The sequence below is a fragment of the Typopeltis vanoorti genome, chromosome 25 (assembly GCF_054136105.1).
Source record: "Typopeltis vanoorti isolate ZY-2024b chromosome 25, IOZ_Tvanoo_1.0, whole genome shotgun sequence".
NCBI classification, from domain to species: domain Eukaryota; kingdom Metazoa; phylum Arthropoda; class Arachnida; order Uropygi; family Thelyphonidae; genus Typopeltis; species Typopeltis vanoorti.
The window spans coordinates 47,448,523-47,476,383 of NC_143573.1; the positions used below are offsets into that span (position 1 = coordinate 47,448,523).

At 36.2% G+C, this 27,861-nt stretch overlaps 1 protein-coding gene across 4 annotated transcripts in view; it reads right to left on the minus strand.

The window, feature by feature from the left end:
* Nucleotides 1-27,861, minus strand: part of Cpsf6 (cleavage and polyadenylation specificity factor subunit 6) — a 467,838-nt gene that overhangs the window by 151,315 nt on the left and 288,662 nt on the right. For all 4 annotated transcript variants that reach the window (XR_016550513.1, XM_090414582.1, XM_090414580.1 and 1 more), the window contains 2 exons: nt 21,256-21,336; nt 4,890-5,091 (listed from right to left, as the gene is read on the minus strand). Coding sequence is in view for 3 of the 4 variants with exons in the window: in XM_090414582.1 (XP_090270708.1) it covers nt 4,890-5,091; nt 21,256-21,336 (283 nt within the window). In the remaining variant the exon portion in view is untranslated. The remainder of the gene's footprint in view (nt 1-4,889; nt 5,092-21,255; nt 21,337-27,861) is intronic.

The window sequence follows — 27,861 nt, forward strand, 5'->3', positions numbered from 1 at the left end:
TACAATGGCACAGCCCTAGATTATTACAATGGCGCAGCTGTTGACACAATAAATCCAAAATAATTATATCACAAGTTTTTTGGATTGAAACAGTTTTGTAAAAAGATCAGGTGACTAAGTACAATCAGAAAGTGCATATATATATATATATATATATATAGGGTGTCCCAAAATTCACGCAAGATTTAAATTTAGCGGCATGTGTGTGGTAAAGTGTTGCCAACAAGAAAAAAAAGACAGCGTGACAGCTGACAGTTCAAGGTTATTAAAAATGGAGCGCTACATGAAAGAACAATGCATTTTCATTGTTAAGCAATATTTTAAAAATAATGAAGGTTTGTCAGCTACAGTTCGCAATTTTCGTACATATATTTTGGAATACAAAATATGGTTGGAAAAGTGATTTAACTTCATCAACTGTGAAAAGATTAATTAAAAAATTCAAGGAAACTGGATCAATTAGTGATCTTATACACTCTGGCTGTCCTTCAACAAGTCGTTCAACAGAAAACATCGAAGCAGTTCGTGAGAGTGTTGCTGAGAGTCCAGGAACATCAATTCGGCACCGTGGTCTCGAATTGGGCATTTCGAGAAGCTCTCTACAGCGTATTCTCATGAAAGATATGCATCTTTATGCTTACAAAGTTCAATTGACTCAAGAACTGAAGCCTACTGACCACACACACAGCGAAGAGAGTTCGTTGAATGGATTATGGAACAACAACAAGTGGATGATTATTTTTCAAACAAAATCATCTTCAGAGATGAGGCTCATTTTCATCTTGATGGCTTCGTTAATTGACAAAATTGTCGCATTTGGGGTTCAGAAAATCCACGAGTGATTGTTGAGAAACAAACGCATCCACAACGTGTCGCTGTTTGGTGCGGATTTTGGGCTGGAGGCATCATCGGTCCATTCTTCTTCGAAAATGCGGCTGGTAAGGCAATAACAGTTAATGGTGCTCACTATCGCGACATGATAATCCAGTTTTTTGAGCCTGAATTGCAAGATATGGATGTGGACGATGTATGGTTTCAACAAGACGGTGCCACATGCCATTCAGCCCAAGAAACAATTCAATTACTGCATGAGTCATTTCCTGGTCGTGTAATTTCCCATTTTGGTGATCAGAATTGGCCACCCAGATCATGTGACTTAACGCCGTTGGACTTTTTTCTTTGGGGTTTTTTGAAGTCTAAGGTTTATGCCAACAAGCCCACGACCACCCACACCTCGAAGGAGGAAATTGAGCGCTGTATCAACGAAATTCAGCCACATTTATGCAAAACAGTTATGGAAAATTTCGACAAAAGAGTGCATATGTGCCAGCAAAGCCGTGGAGGCCATTTACCAGATATGCTATTCCATGCATAACCCTATACTTTATGAATCAATAAGAAATGATAGAAAACCTGTGTTTTCTATCAAAATTACTTCTTTCGTGAATTTTGGGACACCCTGTATATATTGTAAGAAAGATTTTAAACAGCATTAATTCAGAAGCCACCAGCAGCAACACGATGAAAGACAAGGAATTTTTCAGAACAGTTAATCCTCACCTCATCATCCCACAATTCTCTGGAGAGGACCAAGATGATGCATTGTCCTTCTTCAAGTTTGCAGAGGAGTTAAGGAACGTCGGCAACTGGTTGGACTTCCAACTTCTAATCATATCATGGAATAAATTGATTGGCAGGGCCAAGAATTTTTTGTATTCCTCTCCTATACTGAGAGACACTTTGGAATACAATAAATTCAAAGATACCCTGATATCCCAATTTTCCAAGGTTAGAAGTGTGGGTCCAAACTTGTGGAGACTACAAAAGTGCATGCAGGAGAGAAAGGAATCCATCACAGAATACTATAACAGGCTGCTTACTTTAGCAAATAGCTTAAGCGTTTTGAGTGATGAAAGGAGCCATCTTGACTGGGCTGTTTTTAATCAATTCAGGTCAGGAGTGAGAGAGGAATTCAGAGAAACAGCGTACAAAAGGAAGATAAATAATTTGGAAGAATGCTACCTGGAGTAAAAGAAAAAGAAGAAAGGCTTGGTGATTTGCATCCCGCATGCAACACAAGTCAGATTCAAATCACAAAAAAGGAGTCAGATTCAAGGAGTGAGATGAAAAGAGAGAAAACTCCAGATAATTCTAAAGGAAAGACTAGGGATCAGTAGAAGGGAAGAAGAGATGAAGATAGTAAGATTACAGAAATAAATAACATAGATCACAACAGACTGTCGGTGAATCCATTGACATAAAGCAGTGTTTCTCAAAGTGTGGTACGCGTACCCCCGGGGGGTACATGAAAGGTCGTTGGGGGGGGGGGGGGGGGTGCGTGGCAATTTTTGGCTATGCATAATTAAAGGAGTCATTATATTTTTCCACAAACAGTGCAATTAGAGACAACCGGAATAAAACAGCACTAAATAATGAATCACATCCCCTCTCCAACAGAAACTGCCAAGCAAAACCATATGTTGCCGGTGGAACATATGGTTTTGCTTGACACCCCCCTCCGTCGTTAACGTGTTAAAACTAAGAAATATATAGTGAATGTGTTTCAGATATTATGGAATTCAGTTGAAAGGAATTAGCATTTCAACTCAACTGTTAAAATGCTAATTTGTCTTTGGTTCGCGCGATCTTTAGTTAATACCGCACCAATCATATGCAGTTCTTCGCTGCTCTACGTATCTCAAGTCTTGTAAATTATGGTAATTTTTGCTTGAAATAATGGGAAAGAAGATGATGCTATTTGGGTAGATGACTTTGACGATGCACACAAAGAAACTGTTCTCGATGCCAAAAGTAGTGATAGTGAGTAGGAGCTTCTTGGTAAGTCGCACCATTTTCAGTTTTTTTCTAAAAACTTTAGTTTACGAAAATTCCCGTATGTATTTCGCAACACGATTTTTTAGCTTTAGTTTTGGGAAAAAAGTTAGAGTTATATTTGAGTAAATACAGTATTTTTTTTTTAGCTTTCAAAATCTTACGTATGGATCATTGGTTAAAGATTGGATTTATAAAACCCCCAAAAAGAGAGCAATATAGTAAATACAAGTGGCTGTAAGCAACAAGAAATCGTTGATTTTGCATCTAAATCAAATGAAATTGATAAGGGTGTGTCGTCTGACATCTCTAGAGAACCAAAATTTAAAAATAAATCATATTTTTTGTTTACATAAACATATAAATTCAAATAAAATAGATATTTAATTTTAATTAATATTTTAAATTAATTTATTATTTTTAATTAATTAATTAGGGGGTACCTGGTAATAATGAAAATTTAACAAGGGGTACGCAGATATCTGAAGTTTGAGAAACACTGACATAAAGGAACTACACTCCATTATCAAAAAGATGGAAAAACTCTACTTCATTCTCATTCAGTTAGGGGAGCTCAAGGCAAAACCCTCCATGGAAAATTGGGCCCTGAACGAGCATACAATGAAAGGGAAAACAGGAGAGAAGTACCCCAGTGCTACATATGCAATAAATTTGGGCACATTCCCAGATATTGCTTTAACAGTAGAAGGAACACTGGTAGAAATATGCGATTTGAATCTAATAGGTAACAACTCACCACCCCACACTGAGAGCAAAGAAAATGCAGAGAAACATTAGGAATCAACATGAAAATTCTATAACAGTAATTCAGGGAGAAATAAGAGGGCTACAGTGCAAAGTTTTACTAGACACTGGTTCCCAAGTTTCAGTAATAACCGGATCATTATTCAGGAAATTGAGATCCCGGGTATCCGACCATATCAGTATGCTGAGAAAGCCTGTCATGTTGAATGGAATTGCAAACCCATCTATTTATGCCTCAGAGAAACTGAAAGTAGACATGTGGTTGCCTGGTTTTGAGTTGACTGTCTCACCAGAGCCAGTAATTCTCCCAGAAACCTCTAGAACTAAGGCAAAAGTAGTACTTGGAACTGACTTTTTAGAGAAACATAGTTTAGTTGTTACCTATTCAAAGCTAAAAACACTATATTCATTAGGTATTGTTTCAGGGAAAATTCCCATGCTACTCCTCTTAAACACTATTATTATTATTACGGCTATTATAGCCTGTTTTTGTTTAGGAGTGTCCTTTATTTTAAACACATTGGCTATTTTTACTCAAAAAAAATAATTATAGCAGAATAAAAGAGGAGGAAAAATTTGTACATACCTTGTCTTGATACTAGGATGTCTTCAAATTCCATATTTCTGCTGAAGGTTGTTTATAACAAGGGGGAAGGGAGCGTGGGGGGGTTTGATGCGGGAAGAATGCCCCCCCCCCCCTTTCCACTTGTTATAAACAACCTTCAGCAGAAACACGGAATTTGAAGACATCCTAGTATCAAAACAAGGTATGCACAAATTTTTCTTCCTCTTTTGTTCTGATATAATTGCCATCAATACTCACCCATAATGCCCTAAAATATATATATAAATTTTTTTGAGTAAAAATAGCCAATGTGTTTAAAATAAGAGATTCTCCTAAACAAAAACAGGCTATAATAGCCATAATAATAATAATACTATATTCATGATCACCAACTACAATACTTTCAACTTTTCAATGCAGGTAGGGAGGGAAGAAAAGAGAACTATATACATAGTTCCTCACCTGCATTATCTAAAGCATATTCATATTATCTAATGATTAGAATTTACATCATGTTTACATCATTAAGCAAGTTAATATCTGAAATAATATCTTTTTGCAATTATAATTTTTTCTTTTTTTTTTTGCTCCCTTTTTTTCTTTAATTACCTTTGTAATTTCATACAGCAACGATTCTAAAATGGCTGTTCAGTTCTTTCACGGAGTATATAAATAAGACAACACGACTGTATAACTAGTGAAGCATTAAAGTGATAAAACAACTTACCTTTCTGGTGGCAATCCTCTATAATCAGTGAACTGTATTGGTGGTGGTCTACTATATATATCTCCAGGCTGCGATGTTGGTGGAGGACCTGGAGGTGCACCTTGTGAATGTGGGGGAAAAAATGCTGGATTAATGTGTGGAGCAGGAGGATGAGCAGTTGGAGGAGGTATGCTAGGAGGCATTCCAGGACCTGGACCTGGCACTGAAATTATATATACAAACTAAGATCAATGAACATAAAGGTGAAGAAAATATTACATTATTTCATGATATGAAAGTGGTTCAAATTTGACCCAGAATTTTCAATAAATTGCAAACAATAATGCGAACTGCCTGTCTTTTTTTTTTTTTTTTTGAAAATGGTACCCAGAAGTTAAAAAAATTAGCTGATATTCAGCTAATTTTTTTGTATGCTACAAGGCTTGTAGCATACAGGATACATAATGTTCGTTGAACATAGTTGCCATGTATCCTGACCCCCCCCCCCCACACACACACACTGCACAGCTGCAAAAAACAGTAGATACCAATTAATGGAGAGTTTCCTTCAAGCATTTGGAACATCATTGGGGGGGGGGGGGGGAGAATAGAATGCATTTTGTGACAGATTATGGCATAATGAAACCAAGGTGCAAAGCTACACCCCCAAGAAAAACGAGGAAGTACACAATTGCATATAAATCTCTGCCAAAACTTAAAAGTGAAAACTCAGAAATTCACTGGCACAGTTATGAGTTTTGTCTTTTGGGATTCTGATGGAATAATACATGAAGATGGCATTAAGAAAGAATGAAAAGTACCTTGAAAAGAAAGGTCAAGGAAAGGAACATTCTTCTTCTTCTTCATGACAATCTTTGGTCATATATTGTCAGTTACACCTGGAACTCAAACTAATACTCTAGCTAGAGTTAAGGGGATAATAAATCCCTCATTATTTTAAAGCCGGATAAGAAACTCCGATATCGAAATCTAAGAGTTTCATACCGAAGAACTTTCGGCGAGTCCAAGCATAAGTCAACACCTGGTAGTACAACACTAGGGCAACTCGGAGCAAGCTATCATTACTATCACTATCCTTAATATTTTCTCATAATGTAAAATGCAGCTCCTAGGAGATGTATTACTGTTTTACATTATGAGGAAGGTCACTACCCAGACCGGTTTCGACCTTTATTAAGGTCTCATCAATGAGTAGGTAGACCTGGGTAATACCAAGGTTTAAGTGAACTGAACTTACATACCTTTACTATACGAATTGCCAGCAAGGTGTACCCATATATATTATTACTACAATAAAGAGCCAAGAGGCTATTTTTTTGGCGACGTAAATTAAGTTAAGGGGATAATAAATCCCTCATTATTTTAAAGCTGGATAAGAAACTCTAGCTAATATTGGTGTGTGTGTGTGTGTGTATATATATATATATATATATAAGACTTATCTCCTTTAGAAGTACAAATCCACAACTTATCACTTTTGAACTTAATATTTACATCATATATACATTTAACAAGACAGCTTTGTAACAACATATGAGAGAAACAAGGAAAACCTTCAATATATTTTTATATATTTATGTTTGGGTGTTATGTTATTTATGTAATGGATATGGTGTTAGGTGTTTGAAAAAATTGTTGTTCAATGAGATAGAGAGACTAGGTATGACATGGTAGCTGTATGAGAGCTTGAGCCATTCACTAATGTGAAGATCAAGACAGAGATTCATTATGACAAGAGAGTAAAAGAAAGAATGGCAGTGACAGCTAAGAGGAAGGCAAAGCAGAAGTGGGATGAGTCAAGAGTGGAAGAGGACAGAGAGGTGTACAAACAGAGAAAGCAAGAAGCCAAGAGAGTTGTGGCACAGGCGAAGACCATGGCATATCAAGATCTGTATGATCAATTAGAAACAAAGGAAGGACAGAGAAAAATTTACCAACTAGCGAAATGTAGAAATAAAGCAGCTAAGGACATCTTACATGTGAGGCAGATCAAAGATGCTGAAGGAAGAGTATTATGGAGGGATGTGGACATAAGAAACAGATGGAAAATATACTTTGAGGGACTTCTGAATGAGGAAAATGCAAGGACTCACAGAGGAGATGGGCAGCCTTCTGAGGGGATGGTGAAGAACATCAGTAGAATGGAAGTGACGGAGGCCATGAAGAGGATGAGGAATGGAAAAGCGGTGGGCCCGACAGAATTCCAGTGGAGGCATGGAAGGCACTGGGGGAAGAGGGAATTGACCTGCTGTGGGACCTGTTCATGAAAGTTTGCCAACAGGAAAATATACACAAGGAATGGAGGGAGAGTACTCTTGTTCCCATCTACAAGGGTAAAGGGGATGCACAAGACTGTAAAAATTACAGAGGAATAAAGTTGATGTCCCACACAATGAAGATGAAGATCCTAGAAAGGGTTCTTGATGCTAGATTGAGGGAGGAGGTGGAGATTGCAAAGGAACAATTTGGCTTCATGCCTGGTAGATCAACAACAGATGCTATCTTTGGGTTACGACAGATGATGGAAAAATATCGAGAGAAACAAAGGGAGCTACATCTGGTATTTATTGATCTGGAGAAAGCATACGATAGAGTGCCAAGGCAAGAAGTCTGGAGGTGTCTGAGGGAGAAGAAGGTGCCGGAGAAATATGTCAGGTTGGTGCAGGAAATGTACAGAAATGTGAAGACAAGTGTTCGGACCTGTTTGGGACAGACAGAAAGTTTTCAAGTAACAGTTGGCTTGCATCAAGGGTCAGCATTAAGTCCGTTTCTGTTTAATATTGTGATGGAGGTGGTAACAGAGGAGGTGAGAGAAGATGCACCTTGGACAATGTTGTATGCAGATGACATCTTGCTGTGTGTAGATTCAAGAGAAGAAGCGGAAACTAAACTGGAAAGATGGAGAAAAGTACTGGAAGAGAGAGGTATGAGACTGAGCAGAAGTAAGACAGAGTATATGTGTTGCGCAGTGGGCGGTGGCCAGGAGTCAGACCTGGACCTGGAAGGAAATGTCATCAGGAAGGTGAGAGACTTTAGATATTTAGGTTCGACAGTGGAAGAAGATGGAGGAGGTGAGAAGGAAGTGGGATGCAGGATACAAGCAGGTTGGAGGAACTGGAGGGAGATGGCTGGAGTGTTATGTGATAAGAGGGTGCCGATAAATCTGAAAGGCAAAATTTATAGGAGAGTAGTGAGGCCAGCTATGACATATGCTATAGAAACTGTGGCCCTGAGGAAAAATAACATTAGCAGGATGGAAGTAGCAGAGATGAGAATGCTTAGGTGGATGTGCGGTGTGACCAGAAAGGATCATCTGAGAAATGACTATGTCAGGGGAACAGTGAAAGTTACGAACTTAGGAGCGAAAATACAGGAGGCAAGGTTGAGATGGTTTGGTCATGTGATGAGGAAGGAGGACGAATATGTGGGAAGAAGGGTCATGCAGATGGATGTGCAAGGAAGGCAGAAGCGTGGGCAGCCAAAGAAGAGATGGAGGGAGCTGGTAGAAGAGGACTTGAAGATGAAGAACTTGGATGTGGTGACAGCCCAAGACAGGAAGGTGTGGAGGAGACTCATAAGAAACAGTGACCCCACTTAAGTGGGAGAAGCTGCAGAAGAAGAAGAAGAAGTAAAAGAAAGAATGACAATATAGCATGGAAGGGATAACCCCAAGAATGGCAAAATCGGTTTTTTATTTTCAGACAAGAAAAGTGATGAAAGAAGCAGTGAAATAAGAAATTTGGTTGTCAACTCAGAAGCTGGAGACCTAGGGATGATGATAAACAGAGAGTTAAAGTCTAAGAGCCCCATTGCTGAAGTAGTTAAGTCATCATATCAAATAACTGCAATGGTTAAGAGAAAACTACCTTATAGGAATAAGAAGCTATTCTTCCACTTTATTATTATAAAGCTTTGACAAGATCATATTTTCACTACTATGTTTAGTCACCTTGGTACATACACATATACATATTACATTTATATATTTACAAACAGCATTTACATATTACATACACAACATTTTACATATACATCAGTGTTTCTCAATCTTTTTTGGATCATGCCCACCTCAATGTCTCAAAGATTTTGATGCCCCCTTTCTAACATAATGAAATTTTTCAGAATTTGGCTGACTATTAGGTCAGCCAAATTCTGAAAAAGTATAATATAAATATGTACATGTACATTTTCTAATTGTTCCCCAAAATATTCAAATTGCCCCACATTGAGAAACACTGATATATATAAACATTTACTAATACATATGGAAACATAATTAAGTTGGAAGTAAACAATTAAAAGTGTATCATCACTGATAATAAACTTTATAAAACAAATAAAGGTATCAGTTTCCAATTTGCTGTGGCCGTTTCCGATTTACTGTCAGCGCTGTCCCACTGATACCCCCATTCATTTGCCCACAGCAACTTTTATATTTTATATGTTATCCCCATTCATCTGCCCACATATGTTATCCCCATTCATCTGCCCACACTCATTAAGCCACCCCACAACAACATTTTTAGTGCTGTTGGTAGTATGGGCAAATGAATGGGGAATGTTAGTGCTGTCCTGCAGATACCTTCATTCATCTGCCTACAATGATGTTGATCTTTAATCCCCATTCATCTGCCCATTCTCATGAAGCCAGCCCCACAACTTTTATCTTCACACACTCTCTGATTTGACCTACGACATGTAAACTGTTACATTCACTACGTGCTTTGTGAGACAAGGGAAAAATGTTGTTACCTTACTCCATTAATCATAATACTGAATACGAACTTGATATCCATGGATTCCATTATGGATGATATCCCCTGTCCTGTCCAAACCATCCCCTGCATATACTGAAAAATTTCACTCAGAACATCCCAAAGCCATTCCCACACACACTTCCAGCCGATACGAATCGCCTCATTTCCCTGAGGAGTTTTCTATGACCAGCAAAAAAATTTAAGACATCCTGTTATGTGGGATCATTCCTGATATCTATAAATAGTCCAAACCACGATGTCAGTCGCAAAGTGCCATCCACGTGGTCGGGTGCATTTTCCCGCCAGCAACCATATGCCGTATATACCATATGCATGTGATTTGTACTAATCGTGTTATGATGGTGGTTTTAATTATATCCACCTGTTTTATCCAGAGGCACAACAGTGGTCATTGTAAATCTGGCAGATTCATTAATCGTGTGGTGGTTTTATTTATATCTGTCCGTGTGCTGCTTGTATTCGTTATGTTGTGATGTGTGTTTCTGTACAATCCAGACCGTACGGATGTTGTTGTCTGCATGTGACGGATTCCGTGTGCACAACTGCATAGTCCCCCAATCAACCGTATGAGATAGGGAACTTCGCTAAACGGGACGTGGGGCAGCTATTCTCCTCGCCAGCAGAGCTGAGCCTCATTTCATTTATTTTGGAAATGGATTCATTCCAAAACCAGTAACGAGAATAATTGGAAACTGTAGTCCAAATAAATAATATGATATAATTATGTTACTACTTACTTCTAATGAGATGGTTCAGCTTCTCAGCCTTTGCAGAGTTGCTGGATATCTGGCTAAATATTGGTCAACTTCAGTCGAAGATCGGCACACACACACACACACACACACACACACACACACACACACACACACACACACACACACACACACACACACTAAGATGATTTCTGTATTTTATTTTTATTTGAAGGAGCGATGAAAATCCTTTCTCACAAAGATAGATTGCAGAAAACTGCATGATGATTTTCAGTGCTTCTTCAGATAATTCGGGAAATTCACTTCTCACTGAAGGCAAGATCCAGAATCGAGCGAAACCAAGATCACTGAATTGCATTTTAAGCAATTCCAATGTTGCAAAAGGTGCAAATTGTCTGCTTTTACATAACTAATCCATAACACCCATTTTATTCTCAAATGCCTTTATTTTCTCGTAGGCATCATCAAGAACAGTTAGAGAATTTCCCTGAAGGGAGAGATTTAGTTCATTTAATTTTGAAAAAAATGTCTGAAAGATAGGATAGTGTTGATAACCATGCTTCATCAACAAGTAGTGATGCAAAATTAGAATTACATTCATTTACAAATAATAAAACTTCGTGCCTTAATTGAAATAAGCTTGTTAGCATTTTGCCCCTGGAAATCCAGCGAATTTCAGAATCAAGCAAAAGTTATATATATACATATATACACTCACTGTCCATTTCATTGCAGAATACTCAAAATAACCTGTTATTTAGCAGTCAAGCCATAATAAAATTAACTAGCTTTATAGCGTTGTATAGTACAGTTTTAAATTCTGGTGGCATTCCTTTGAAGGCCAACCTTTCCCTATGTATGAAACAATACACTAGTGGCCAAAATTGTGGAAACCTTTTGGAAAAAGTGTATTTTTGAGGTTTGATGGCTCATAACACCACTTTTTTTGGTGTAATTCTTATTATAATATAAATTAATATAATACCATAAAATTATATATCAATGGAAAGATAATTTAATCAAGAATGTAATGCAATAACTTTTATGAAGGATTTTTTATTAGAACAGCAGTTATAAAGAAAAAAAGTGAAACATAGAAAAAATGAGATATACAAATATTCTCACAATGTGAGTTAATACTTAGTTGTGTAACCTTTAGCATTAATTACGCCCTACAACGCCTTCACATGGAGTGAACCAAGTATTTTAGTTCTGCAGCTGTTATAATGCTAAACCAAGATTGAATTATTGCTTCTATTAATTGGGTTTTATAGATGGGTTGCTTCTGACTAACAAGTTTCTTCAGTCGTCGGCTCCATAGATTTTCAATTGGGTTAAGGTCTGGGCTATTCCATCAGTGGAATGTGATTATCTTGAAACCACTTTTTGCACACAGCAGCAACATGACATGGAGCTGAATCCTGTTGAATTATAAATGCTTCATTATCTTGGAAAAGATCACATGCAGAAGGCTTTAGTTTGGGCTCAAGTATTTCATTTATGTATTTTTGGGCATTTATATTCCCATTAATCATGCAAATTCTGCCCACACCTTTTGATGTCATACAACCCCAGATCATAACACTAAGTGGGTGTTTCACGGTAGGTGTAATGCAATCAGGATGCAAAGCTTCTCCGATTCTTCTCCTTATGTATTTTATGCCATCACTACCAAACAGAGAGATTTTGGTCTCATCACTGCAAATAACACTGTCCCACTGTTCTGCTGCCCAGTTAACATGGGTTTTAGCCCAGTTTAATCTTTTAAACTGGGCTAAAATTCTAAAATTCGTGGAATTCTAGCATTTAGACCAAATTCCTGCAGTCTGTGCTGAACAGTGCTTGCACTCAATTTCACATTGTATTGCGCCATTTCATCTTGTATACACCCAGATGATTTTCTTCTGTCACATAGGCACAGTCTCTCAATTCTTCTATCATCACTTGCTGTTGTGCACCTTTTCCTGCCTTTACCAGTCTGGTTTTGTAGTGACTGAGTCTCCTTATACCTCTTCAAAAATTTAGAAATGCCATCTTTGGTTAAGTTTCACCAATTTTTCTTCTAATTTCTTCATAACTGTGGCCTTGTTCACTTAATAGTACTATTTTACATTGCTTTCTGGGCGACCAGTCAACTCTTTGCACCATTTCTTTAATTTTATTATGTTTTACAAGCTCACTAAATGAAAGAACACAAAAAAAAACCCAATCAATTTGATAGCAATCATATAACACACTGAGAAATGTACTCCTCTCAGCTCCAATACATGACATTAATAGGTGAATCCTACTGTGACCTTACTGGCTCATTGCAAAAACAATATGACACTTGATTCATCATCTCTAAACATTCATGCTCATTAGCTACATTCAAATGAAGGAAAGCAACTTCCTATCAACCTATGCAAGTTGTGCTTCTTTTTTCTGGTTATATGGCTATAACTTTTCATAGAACACAGATAATTAAACAAACTTTGTTGCATTACATTCTTGAGTAAATTATCTTTCCACTGATATATAATTTTATCGTATTACACCAAAAAAAAGCGGTGTTATGAGCCATCAAACCTCAAAAATACACTTTTTCAAAAAGATTTCCAGAATTTTGGCCACTTCCCTGACCACAGAAACAACTCCCAACTATGCCTGCCTGTAAGGGCACGAGATCCATCCAAACAGAAGCCCATGCATTTTTCCCACTGAAACCCTTTGGGTACATTATGGAAAATTACTACCGTGTTTGAGTAAAACTTTAGTTTAATATAAACCAAAATGAACACTTAACGTTTTGACCTTCATATCAAGGTCATCATCTGGAGCATACACATATATACAAAGGAACAAGCTGCACTACAATCTCCATGGTTTGCTAAAGTTACTGACCAATCGTTACAACAATTATCAGCCTGACCTCTGGTGATTAAAAAAAAAAATTTTACTACATCAAAGCTATAGCCACATATTCAGCCTACTTAACATCGAACATACTTTAGGACTTCAAGCAATTTTCAGCTTTTATTGGAAATTATTCCATACCATTTGGTTGAAATGTATACATATATAACTCCATATACATATATAACAACATAAATAACTGTTGCTGGAGAGCAACATACACAAACATGTTGCTCTCCAGCCCAATTTAATTTGTAATCTAATAGATAATAATAATAGCACTCCAGCTTTGATGTACCAGAATGAGTAATAAAAGAGGGGCGAAGAGAACAACAATATAGTTTTCATGCTATTTTATTTTTTTAAAGTCCCAATTTGTTTTCAATAATTTCATCATCGGCATCAAATTCCTGCCATGTACCCTCAAGGGGTGTACAGGATATGATAGTACTACATGAAAAATTTATATCATTACTAACTTCCTATCTACAATTTTCCTCCAAATCAGTCTGTTACATGTCAAGACTCCAACATTATCAGATCTTATATTTCTATCATCTAAGGCACTTTGTACCATATCAATCCATCTATATCTTGGTCTTCCTCTGGGTCGTTTTCCTGCCAACCAGACTGAGAACACTTCTTTTGCTAATCTTTCCTCTCGCATTCTGTTTAAGTGACCATACCACACGGGATTAGCTCTGCTAATGCATTCCTGGATGCTGACAATGTCAAGTTCATTTCTAATATCCTCATTTTTAATATGACATTGCCACTGATGCCATCTGTCACGCCTATAATCTTTCTCAGGACTCTCATATATGCTGTCTCTAGTCTTTGGTCAAGTGTTTTACGTCTGACTCAGCTCTCAGATCGGTAAGTTAAAATTAAAACTGTCTTGCATACAGCTAATTTAGCGTTCCGACTAATTTCTCTCTTATTCCATATGAATTTATTCAATTGATTTCCTACCATACCAACTTTGTTGATTCTGTTGTCTATTTCTATATTTAATTTACCATCTTCACTAAAAATCGTGCCTAAGAAGCTGAAATGTTTTACTTGTTCCACAGATTCTCCATTCGCAACACAGTTGACATTTTCAATGATTCTGCCTATTTTCATTGTCTTTGTCTTTTTATTGCTGACCTTCATACCATATCTATTACAACAGTTATTCAATTTAGTCAGAGAATCTTGCAGGCTTGTAGCGCATTTATTTAGAAGTATAACATCGTCCGCATAAAGCAAAGAGCATGTTTAATACCACTTTCCTTCATAATGTGATCCATATAGATAATGACTAACAGAGGGGATAATGTACATCCTTGTCTCACACCAGATTTAACATTAAACCATTTTCCAGTACATCCTTCAATTCTAACTGTTGACTTACAACTCACATAAAAATAAAGTATTGATTGATATAACCCATTGACACCATATAACTGTAGAGTATACAACAGCTTTTATCTTGACACCTTGTCATATGTGTTTTGCAAATCGACAAAACTTAAATACATCTCTTTGTTATATTCCCATGATTTCTCCACTATTTGTTGTAAAGTGAAGATCTAATCCTGACAGCCTCTATTTGACCTGAATCCAGCTTGTTCTTCGCCAATCTTTTCTTCCACAATTCTTCTCAACTGTTTCTCAAGTATACTTGCACATATCTTACCAGGAACACTCAGTAGGGATATACCTTTGTAATTCTTACATGCAGTTTTATTTCCCTTTCTATATATGGGTACCATGAGAGCTCTACTCCAATCATTGGGAATTCGTCTCTCTGTCCAGCCACTGTAAGACTTTAATACCACCATATTTCAGCATTTCTGGTCGAATATCATCTACTCCTGCTGCCTTTCCACATTTCAAGCCTTTGATGGCTTTTTCTACTTCAAGTATGGATATGAATTCCTGACTGCATGCCTGGTCAGTGTTTTTTATCACTATGCTGTCATCACTGCTTGTTTCATTTAGCAGTTTTTCAAAATAATTACTCCATACTTCAAGGATATCTTTTTCTCCCATTTTATTGTCACCTTCACCATCTCTAACTCCTTTTACAGCACTCTTTCCTCCATTTCTTAGCTTCTTCAACAACCTCCAGAATATCTTACCACCTTCTTGATATTTATTTTCTATGTTCTTACCAAAGTCCTCCCATGACTTTTGTTTAGCTAGTTTTACAAACTATTTAGCTTTCTTACATTTGTCTCTGTATTCTCTAAGAGCAAAAGCTGACTTATTTGACAGAAACTTTTGATATGCTTTCTTCTTTTCCTTCACTGCCTCTTTAACTTTCTGTGTTCACCATGGAGTTCTGATTTTTCTCTCCTTGTAGACAACCTCACCACGTGCCTCTCTGGCTGAATCAATCAGGGTTTTCTTCAAGGCTTGCCACTGAATCTCCAAGGTTTGGTTCATGTTCTCAAACTCTTTCATGTTTTCTTGAATAAGCTTTGTGTATTTTAGTCTACAGTTCACATCTGACAGTTGCTCAACTTTTATTTGCTTTAAAACTTTCTTACATGTTATTCTTTTCAATATGAAATTCAGTTTTATCCAGCTCAAGACTAAATAGTGATCACTTCAATTTCAAATCCTCTGTACACTCTGATGTCCTGCACCAGGGAGAAAACATTACTATCAACAATAATATAGCCAATGAGACTTTTCTTATTCCTTGTCGCTTCTCTCCATGTGAATTTGTGCACATTTTTATGTTGGAACATGGTGTTAGTAATAACCAGTCCATGTCCTGAGCAGAAATCCAACAGATATTTGTCATTATTATTAGCTGTGCTCTTTTCTCCAAATTTTTCCAAAATATTTTTGTATGTCTCACAATCATTTCCTACTCTGCTATTTAGATCCCCAACAAAGACTAACTTTTCCTTTTTCATTGTGTCAGTTGCTTTTTCTAAAGCCTCAAAAAATTCCTCCACTTCTACATTAGTAGAACCTTCTATGGGACCATAGGCACAAATAAGTCTCATTGTCCACATTACTCTACTTGAGACTGCCAGCCATTCAAGAAGATTAGCCTTGTATTTAGTGTTGACTACTATGGCTACTCCTTCTTTTCCTTGATTGTCATTGCCTGAATATAACATTTTGTATTTATTACTCAGAAAGATCTCACCAGATTTTGTCTTTTTTGTTTCAGTCACCCCTATTATGTCGATCTGGTACTTATCTAATTCCTCAGCTAGCTCCATTTCTTTGCCATTCAGGCTTCTTATGTTGATAGTACCGATCTTTAACTCTGGTTATGTTGAGCTGGGGTGTGTATGTTTCAGATTTGTTCCAGTAGCTAACTTTTCGCTGTTCGCCCTTGTTCCCTGGTGAAAACATCGGGAGCCTTGTTTATCCGGGCGACGCCCCATCCAGCATGAAATTTTGTCATGTTGTACCATCATTTTATATTTTGGTTTAACCGATAAGAAAACAATTTGGTTGGCTAAATCCCAAATTGCCAGCCCATCCTCGTTTGTTCAGTATCCAGGTAGATACCTAACAGGGTGCACCACGAGAAGGTGAGGATTGGACATTAGGTCTGAGGCCCTGGTTGGTTCTCCGCATTCCTTTAAAGGCTATGTTGAGGTCTCCTCTCAGTTATACAGCTTTAACCCTTAATCACCCCTTACTTACTTACTTATTCAATTTTAATTTGTTTGGATAATTAAAAGACATATATTTATTTAAAACTTGAGCTCTTTCTTGGTTTTATTCGTTCACCAGACATTTTATTCGTTCACCAAGCATTTTCACTTCAAGGTCAGTACAGTTATCTCGTTGCCGGCGACGATGTTATATGCTCTGCACAAGCCAACTACGAGTATACTCATATATGTGTGGACAGACTTATGTGTTCGTCGAACATGTTGTTTATTATTTTAACGGTATAATAGAACACAGAAACTAAGTAAATAATTAATTTATTAACTTGATGCTGATATTTCGCTGGTATTATAACCAGCATCTTCAGAGCACAAAAACACTATTTGTCACAATACGCAAGACTAAAACAACATGGTGTACTTAAAATTGTTGCAGCAATACAAAGACTAGAGTCCTGATTTTGGCGCCCTCTATCTGAAAAAAAAAAAAAAAAAAAAAAAAGCTATCATATATTACTAGAGTCCTAGAAAAGTGCTAGTTTTTTCTTAATATGACTGTCTCCCAGATCTTCGGCAAGTTAATACAGCCATATTTGTTGAGATTTGGAGTATGTTTTAGGGTTTCTGTCGCCTCTAAGAACAATCTCTCTGATTTATATGGGTTTCTGTGTAGTACTTTTGTGTTTTTCCAGTTGATCCTGTGTGCAGGAGTATCCAGAGCATGGTCTGCTAGGCCCGACTTCCCATAATGATATTTCCAGACGTATCGTTTATGTTCGCTGATGCGGATATTCACAGTTCTTCCTGTTTGACCGTAGTAGGCTTGATTGCATGAGCAGGGTACTTGGTAGACATTCCTCCTTTATCACATCCAGGAGTCTACCAAGTACCCTGCTCATGCAATCAAGCCTACTACGGTCAAACAGGAAGAACTGTGAATATCCGCATCAGCGAACATAAACGATACGTCCGGAAATATCATTATGGGAAGTCGGGCCTAGCAGACCATGCTCTGGATACCCCTGCACACAGGATCAACTGGAAAAACACAAAAGTACTACACAGAAACCCATATAAATCAGAGAGATTGTTCTTAGAGGCGACAGAAACCCTAAAACATACTCCAAATCTCAACAAATATGGCTGTATTAACTTGCCGAAGATCTGGGAGACAGTCATATTAAGAAAAAACTAGCACTTTTCTAAGACTCTAGTAATATATGATAGCGGTTTTTTTTTTTTTTTTTTCAGATAGAGGGTGCCAAAATCAGGACTCCAGTCTTTGTATTGCTGCTACAATTTTAAGTACACCATGTTGTTTTAGTCTTGCGTATTGTGACAAATAGTGTTTTTGTGCTCTGAAGATGCTGGTTATAATACCAGCGAAATATCAGCATCAAGTTAATAAATTAATTATTTACTTAGTTTCTGTGTTCTATTATACCGTTAAAATAATAAACAACATATACTCATATATGATGCTTACCGCCGGCAACGAGATTACCGTACTGACCTTGAAGTGAAATTGCTCGGCGTACGAAAACAGACTATGCCAAAGTAGCGTGGCAGCAAATGTGTTAAAAAATAATAATAATGGAGGAATTACTCTAACGGAAATAAACGATTTGGTTAACTGCATGGAAAGTCTGATTAGGACTGCTTATGCTAACAATAACTGGATGTTTGATGTGTGTGTGTGGCAGGGAATTTTTGGGAGTCCAGTGTATATATTTGAATGATTTAACATATTAAAGTTTCAGCTTGTTAATGATTTTTGTGGGGGCCAAATGGGATTTTGATCTTTTATGTAAAGATTAAATTGTCTACATGCTACAAACAATGCACGTGATGTTTTGTAAACTGTGCACTATAATTTGTTATTCTTGAAAAAATAAGCACAATATCCAGAACTTTTCAAGCGAATTAGTAATTTTTAATATTTCTTTCTGCAATATATGAAATTGTTGGATTCTGATAATATAGAGATTTAAGTAATTATTATTTGCTTCAGAATCCAACATGATCTTCCATCACAAAGGCTAGACTTGTAAATATTATTTAATGTGAATTACTTATTTATAATTTAATATTCATATAACTACCTTTAATTTTGTCTAATATTTAATTATTCAATCAAAGATATATGTATTAATAATGAAAAGACTGTATTAAATATTATTAAGCTATTTTATTTATTACTGTTAATATTATAAGAATTTGTATTTGATAATTTAACTGCGCATTAATTGAAATGAAAATATTCTCTATTTATTCCTGTTTGTAGAAGTTTAACATTATGCAATAGCTCAATTTTATTGTTTTGTTTTGTTGTTATGGAGACGCATGTAAGTAAGCGAGCGCGAGTTTGGAACAGAACGTGAGGGAGAAAAGCTGAAAGTTTAGTTAAAGAGATCACGAGAACAATTTAGGCGGGAAGAATGGATATAAAAAAGAGAGCACGCTGAAAATATAGATTAGAATGAGATAGATCAGAGAGGAAACAGAGAGAGAGAGGATTGGCATTGGGTTGGAATCGGAGCATTGGGCATTCGGAGTATAATAATAGCGAGTCGGTGAGTCACTCAAGCAGCTAATTTAAGTCTACTCGAGAAGCAGTAGTTAGCTAATAAGTTGTAGAATAACAATTATAGCTACAGAAAACAGCTGAGAGACTATTAAATAGACTAGCGATAGTTGAATTGGGATTTAATTTCAGCACCGACCTTTCAAGGACATACGGAACCTTGAAGCAAAGCACGAAGTTACTAAAGAATAGTAGAGGATGTAAAGTTGAGTTTACCGTTAGCTGTGTTAGAATTATAGTGCCTAAAGAATTATTGGAATGCAGGAGGAATGAACAACTGTGCATATAAAATCTCAAGTTAAAGATTTATTGTGTGTTGCCTTAATTCATGAGTGATCAGTAGAACTTCATGCAAGAATGTTTGTTTATGTGTATAGTGACCGATGATTAATTCAGTTATTGCTTAGAAGATTTATTTAATGAGTGCCGTATACTGTTTAAGTGTTTACAGTTATAAAAAGTGTTTACGTATAAGTAGATGAAGAAAAAAGATTATCGGTAAGGTTATTCCAACCTTTAATATTTCTATGAGGAAGACTCATCCATCACACACCAGTTGTTGGGCTCTGACATATCTTCTTCTTCCTCTTGTAGTTGTTCCTCCTCTTCCACAAACGTAACTCCTGCCTTCCGGAAGTGTGTGTGAGTTTCATACTAGAATATCCCTATACCTGTTGTGGAAATTAGCTGAAGTGTAAATTTAAAAGTGTTTGTTTGTGAAGAGGTGTTACTGCAAAATTTTGTCGTATTTGGAACTTAAGGAACTGTGAGAAGACTGTGTTATAGAGATAACAGATTTACCATTGTATGAGTTGTATGATTGAATTTATCTGAGGAGTTAAAATGTTTGTGATATCTTAATTACTGATTTGAAGTTAAGTGTAAAATTTGTGATTCTAAAATTAAATGTTTGTTTTTGTTAATCAAAAGATGTATTTTGTCTGAATCTCTTTTACTGCACCATTCATAAAATATTCGAACCAAAGCAGGTAAAATAAGTAAGTTAAATATACTCAGCCAGTTATATATAATAACAACATATAAAAGAAGGGTAGTTGAGAGTTGGTTTATCTTCAATTCTTGAACTAATTCAGATATAAAGTGGCGCAGTCTTTAAATATAAATTTTCTTTATATTTGAATTAGAAATCAACTTACAACTTATCAATTAGTTAAGAACATCATAATAGTAATCATGTCGGATCCAAGGTATAGATTGAGAAGAAGTAGGATCCAACAAAATGATATCTTTTGATCAACAATCCATTTCTGCTCCTACATCAAGTTTTATGTTTGGTCACGGGAGCACGATTTCTAACCTTTATTCAATAGATTATCTAACTTTAGCCTACCAATAGTACTGACACTAATGTACTAAAGGTTTACAATATCTTCTGAATAGGATTCACATAAAAAAATATTTAAAAAAATTAAATTTTTTTAAAATAATTTTAAATTTCTATGTGATAAAATACATTTATCACATAGAAGCATTAAAACATGGAATGTGGGTTTGATTTAATTTATAGCACTATTTGCATTTCTTGTCTGATAATTGCACAAAACAGACTGAACAGTTTCCTGAAAAGAAATATTTCTGATAAAAGGAGTGTAGATATGAACTGAAGCATATTGTTATATAAGAATATCTCAATCTGTTTCTTATATTGTGCATTCTTAGATAATATTGGTGCCTTTTAATTAAGAATTTGTACATGCAAGCATATAAGCCATATTAAAACTTTAAGGCATGATTCAGAGAACTGACCTGGTGGTGGTGGTGGTCGATTTGGAGGTGCACCGGGTTGTCCTGGTGGTGGTCCTACTGGTTGAGGTGGTGGATGGGAAACTATAAATTGGAAACAACAATTTGAATTTGAAATACAGATCTTCAATATTTATAATAATGTTTTCTCCATCTCCCCCCCCCAACCAAATACTGTCAATCTAAATAAAAGAAAATAAACAGATCTAAATATGTCATCTTCCTCGATAATATTTAACAAAAATTCCTTCAATGAAATAATTAAAAAAAAAAAAAAATTCAGTTTTTTCACAGAAGAATACATTAGTTTTTACAAAGAATTCCCAAGTGTCTGATCCTCCATACCTAGTTTTTTTTTTAAATCCCATGCATGAGAGGTCAAGAGATCAGACCTATAAGCATATCAGCACTGGGTGTGGGATGCAGATGAGGCGTGAGATAGAAGTTTGTTGGTGTTTTTTTTTTTGTTTTGAAGAGATGCAAGTTCTAATTGTTTGAAAATACTTCAGGAGAAAGACCATTCCAGAGGACAGAAGTGGACAGAATAAAAGAGGAATAGTCTGCATTGACAATGCAATTCGAATGGAAAGACCTGGATTCTAATCTCATCTAGAAAGCAAAGAACATTCATAAAAGCTTTGCAATTGAAGTTGAGTTATCTGGTCTCATATGGAGGTAGTGGTTTTTTTTTTTCCTGAAGGTAACTCAGGTTTGTCATCTTACAAAACAGATAACCAAGCCAGAAGAACACATGAATCTCATGGTCTTGGTTGCTTTTGCCATACTCCCAAATAATAGATTTCCAAGTCTCACCACATATCCCACGTGAATAACCAGATCTACTCTAGACTGTTGGTTGCCAGTGTTTCTTGTTATTTCATAACTACAACATGAGTACTGAACTTAAATAAATAAAATGCAGTGAATCACTAATTAATATTACTTGAAGGCTGATCTGTGAGCAAAATTCATAGTAAAATAATCAGGTAAATGAATATTTGATGCCTAAATTTACTGCTTTATTTACATTTATTTTTTCTACTTAAATAATGGGTCCACACAGAAAAGGTTGCAAAGTCTATGACACATCACTGCTTTGTGTGGGAGGAGGGGGGGGGGGGGGTAAGGGATTAAAAGAAAGCATGCATCTGTTGCATGACCTTGGTAATGTGGGGGATACTTGTGTCTTGTCATCAGTGCAGGAGATGGAGAAGAATAATGTGAGTATGTCAGCCTTCCCTTTGGGTGGTGTTAGTATAGTACCATTTGCATGTTGGGGGAGATGTGGAAACATGGATAGGCAGAAGTTGAATCCAATGGCCTGGTGAGGGACCAGAAGACTCGAATGTCATAAAGCTCTGAACCTACAAGACACAACATCATAAAATATTAAACAGAAATATACAATCAATGCTTTTTTTTCAAGCCAATCAAATTTTGATACATTTTATGTGAATTTATGTATTAGATTTATTTTTGTTTCTAGTTAGTCAGAGAAAGAGAAGTTTTTTTAATTTTACATCATATCTTATGCGAAACAAGCAAAATATATTGTACAGGATAGTACAAAAGTAAAAAAGAAATGCAAGAGAACATTCTGACCTAAATGCTCATACTTGGCTCGTGAATGACAGTTAGTGGAGAGCTTGCATTCACAGCATATATAAAGTCATGCATACATTGCCTGTTTCATGATTTTGAAACATTTGAACAGTTATTATTATTAAAAGCAAATACACATAACAGATCACCTTTTTCATCTTATTCAGTGATAAGGATGAATATGTAACAATTTTGTATGGACTTCGAAGTTTACTGATCGGTAACCTTGATTATATCCTCTGTAGCAGTTAGCAATCAACAATTTCCATTATGAACATTATTTTACTATAATCATTCTTTCATCTACTTGCCACATATCAAAGGAATCTTCCACTGATATGGATTATTATCATTATTTAACTTGTTCTGAATCCACAGTGCTTTCTTCCATATTTCATGCTTAATCCTTATATTCATTCATTTGACACCTATCTTATTCAGCCTTTGATCTCTGGAATACATTCATACAGTGACACTGTTAAATAACTCCTTCCTTTCTGCTTAACTCCTCATTACATTATCTAAGCTTTAGACAGTGCAAAATAATAATTATAGATCTTGTAGTTCCAGATATTTTCTTCCTTCATATATGTCTTCATCTGTAAAGAAAGTTCACTTTATGATCACTCTTGCCAAATGGAGGGAAATGCTACATCTATTCATAATCACATCCTCTGATGAAATGATCAGATTTAAGCCTCTTGATACTAATGTGTCCTTTATATACTGCTTATGTTAGCTGTTCCTCAAGAAATTCATTTACTTTATTCTCAGATACAACCTCTTCATTTCAATCTATATTTACTATTATTATTATTACATCACACTTCCAGGGAGTCTAAAGACTCATCGAGGGAGGGAATCTACTCTACAACTCTTCGTCTCACTACTCCATCAACCTTCATCATCTAACACCAATGCCATCTACCGCCAACTACCACCACTAGTACTTTCACAGACAATCACAAACATCCATACCCACGGTGGGATTCGAACCCACAGCCTTTTGGCTGGAGAGCGGATACGCTAACCACTTGGCCAACCAGGACAACATTTTATATTTATCCTAGTTAAAATCGTCCATCATGATCACCCCTTCTCTTTTATACTAACTGAAGTTACTTACACATTGCCTCATCACCATCCCCTACATTCTGCTCATCTTGTCAATCTCTGCCTAACACCCTAATGCCTCAAAACCACTATTTACCCTTGCATCTCTATCCTATGTAGATATAATTCTCCCACTATTCTACTACTATCATCTTCCCCTCTTTTCTTGTTATTGTACTTTCTAAGCTCATGAAAAACATTGTATCTCTCCATTTCTACTCCCATCAGAATATCATCTTCATTCAACCAATTTTGGGGCAAAAAAACTCAATTAGTGAACAATTTCATCTCCGTTATTTCTATATCCTTGCATTCGTAAATAAACATAACACTTCACTTGTAGGTCTATAATAGTCCTACCATGAGACTTCTCAGCTATAATTTCTCATCACCTGTTAGTGCCCTTCATATCACTTCATTACCACTTATCCCACATATTTCCTCAGACTCAACTTACCTTTATATCCCAAGGTATCTCATTGTCATGCTAACCATTCTCCCCCCCCCCCCCATTCACTGTTCATCTAAAATGCAAACAGTATTGAAAATTATTACATAAAATAACACTCGTCTATCTTTTCCTGAGCTTTTGCAACAGCCTGGCACATTTTTTTAAGAGATGGATTTTTTTGTTATTTTTAATTTTTTTTGGATTTATTAGTCTTTTTTTGTTTTTATTAATGCTGAAGTATTTTTTTTTCCTTACCATGATTATTATTTTACTACTTTACCATTTTATACTGCTTATGCATCTGATCTTTATCAACTTCATGCACATGATAGGTTGCAAGACTTATGAAACAATAGGTTCTTTCTCAATACTTGTTCTGTATGGAAATTGAGAAAGGACAAAAGAATTTGTAGATGTGCTTTTTTTTTTATGATTTGAAGGTCATAATTATTAGGAGAATCAGTATAGGAAACGATAGAGGAGGATGAGACGTTATTTCAATCAGTCTGAGATTGAACTGTATATGGGTGTTGACCAGCAGCAGTTGGTGTTCATATATTAGTAGAGGAAAGTGAAGGTATGGCAGTGGCAAATTCAGGGATATGTGTCCATGAAAATACCTATAGAAGAGACATAATGCAACAAAATGGAATCTATGGGAAAGTGACCAGAGAAAGTCATTGTGGGAGGGATCATCAGTTTAGCAGATTGCTTGCCTCTGTATACAGTCATGCATTCTGAGGGAGGTCTTAGGTGCACCATCCTGAATGTGGAAAGAGTATTCTAAGGTTGGGTGGATTTGAGCTTTGTAAGGTGCCAGGAGAGCAGTACTGTTTGGAATGAAAAGGAAAACCACTTTTTTTTTAAATGCTGAAGAGGCTATAGACCTGATGTGCTAAGATAGATTGGATATCTGTTACCCAAGAAGAGGAAACTGATCCTGGTTGGTGAAAGCTATTAATATTGTCAAAACTAAGGAAGAGAGAGGTGTGGTCTTTCATCCTGGAAATGAGAGAGGACTGTATTTTGGTGGCATTAAAATTCATCAGACTGTTCTCACCTCACTTAAGAATGGCAAGGGGATATCAGTGTTCAAAGCATCTTGAAGTGTTGTGAATTACCCGAGCGCTATAAGATTTGAAAATGAATAAGAAAAGTGCAGAGTACTGTAATCAGCAAAGCTATCAACAGGATTGGGTGTCAAGAAGAGAAGATCACTGAGGTACAGGAGGAAGAGTGTAGTTTAACCTTGGGTACATAAGCATTCACTGAAAAATCTAATGAAAAAAAAACCATCCATCGTGACCCACATTGACTGGAGAGAAAGCCAGCAATCCATTTATAAAGGGAAAGGAGGAATGCAGTAAACAGGCCATGATGACAGATTCAATCAAATTCCTTGGAAATATAAGCATGACCATTCAAGCTTCTCCAAACCCTTTCATGCCTTGCATCCAAAGGTGGATAGATGTTGGCTAAGGAGATTTGCTGGAAAATGAGAATTGGAGAATCCATATTGATGATTGTTAAGAAACTGGTGAGTCTTTAAGTAAGGGAGCAGTTGCCTGTTAATAACATTCCCATCATTTTTGAGAATAGTGATGTCAAAAGAATCGGGCAATAGTTTGATGGTTGGCTTTTATCTTCTGTTTTGTTTTTGGAAACAGGCTTGATAAAAGCTTTCTTCCAAGCACTTGAATAGACGCCAGATGAGCATGACAGCTTGAAGAGACAAGATGGTGAGAGTTCCAGAGCACAAGCTAAAGTACAACTGAAGGATCACCATCAGGGCCAGGAGACTTATTGGTATCAAGGTTACTGATATTTTTCTGATGTCCTTCTGGCAAAATTTCATAGCAGTCAAGCTGTGGATAGTTTATAGAATGGTGGGAGAAGATATGCCTTGGTCAACTATACAAAAGTTGGAAGAAAAAACTGATGCCTAAAGGTCTGCCTTATGTCTAGGAGATGTTATCACGATGAGAGAGGTGGAAACATGGAATGACAAAAGTTGCATTTGGTCCTTACAGAATAAACTTTGCATTTGATGACTGATGATATATTTTTTTAGGTTGTTATGAACTATAGCATAAGATAAGTGAGAGACTGGACTTTCTGACTGGAGACATTGGGCATATACTGAAAATTTTGGCTTGGACTGATTTGGCACAATTGTTGAAGAATAAGGGTTTCAATTTTGAGTGGAGTGAGTAATAAAAGTTGAGAATGGAGTCTCAAGCCACTTGTAATATGCTGTTTTTTTTTTATTTGACTGCCTTGTCATACTTCTCAGAAAACCATGGTATGGATACTGGGCAAGTTTTTTCTTTTTTCAGCTGTATCATCCAGAGTTGATCTTTAGCACAGCAAGTAGAGTGTTTTCTCCCAGAATCATGGGTCCTGGAACTCAATAAAATCGACCACAGAATTCACTCTCCTTCATGAAATAATATATAGTTTTAGTAATGACTAAGGATGGAGTCTACCAATCTTCAATAAACAGCCTATGTCTATTCCCTTTAGGGAATAAGAAGCATTACAATGATTTATCTGAGATCAGATAACTGCTTTCAGTTCAGGGGGGGGGGTCAAGTCATTGACTTCTTTGATAACAAACAATTTAATACATTTTGGGGCAAGTTTGTTAACTGGAGAGGTGAAAATATGATGAATAGATCAAAGCAGTGGAGTTAGTTTTTAGGGAAGTCCTACTAAGCAGACATTCAGATTCATAATATATCATTCCACAAAAAAAATGGCAATGCATCAATCAAATTCACATATTAATTGGGGGGAAAAATTATGATACAGGAGTAAAAATATTGTAAGTGACCAAACTTTTATTTGGAATGAACAAGTTCAATGTGAACTCTATAGTGGATACCATTATGTTCATATTGAACCAAATTACAAGAGCCCAGCAAATGAACAGTTTGTTGCCATGTGTGCTTTGACATTTTTGGAGTAACTGTAACATCTCAAATTTTATCTTTCAGCTCTTGAAGTCATTTTTTATTATATTTTATCCTTACATATTCCATAAAAACTTTAAAAATTTGTTTCACTATATTTCCAACATGCAGGGATGTCTGAACAGAAAATGATGTGAGGATATCCATCATGTGAGAAAAGTGTAACTTTCTACATATCTAAGGGAAAAAAAAAAAACATTTATTCCGTTTAAATGGTCTGCAGTAAAATAATAAAATTTACATGCAATGTTTCACCCTCTGTATTGAGGCTATGCAGATTTTGTGTGTGTGTGTGTGTGTGTGTGTGCGCGCGCGCGCGCACGCACACACACACACACACACACAGCAAAGACACAAGCTTAAAACACAGTGCCAAGTAAATTGTAAGAATTATTTCCTAAAATAAAGAGCCAAAAAGCTTCACTTTGGCAATGCAAATTTATAAATATTAAGTGGATATTAAATCCAGCA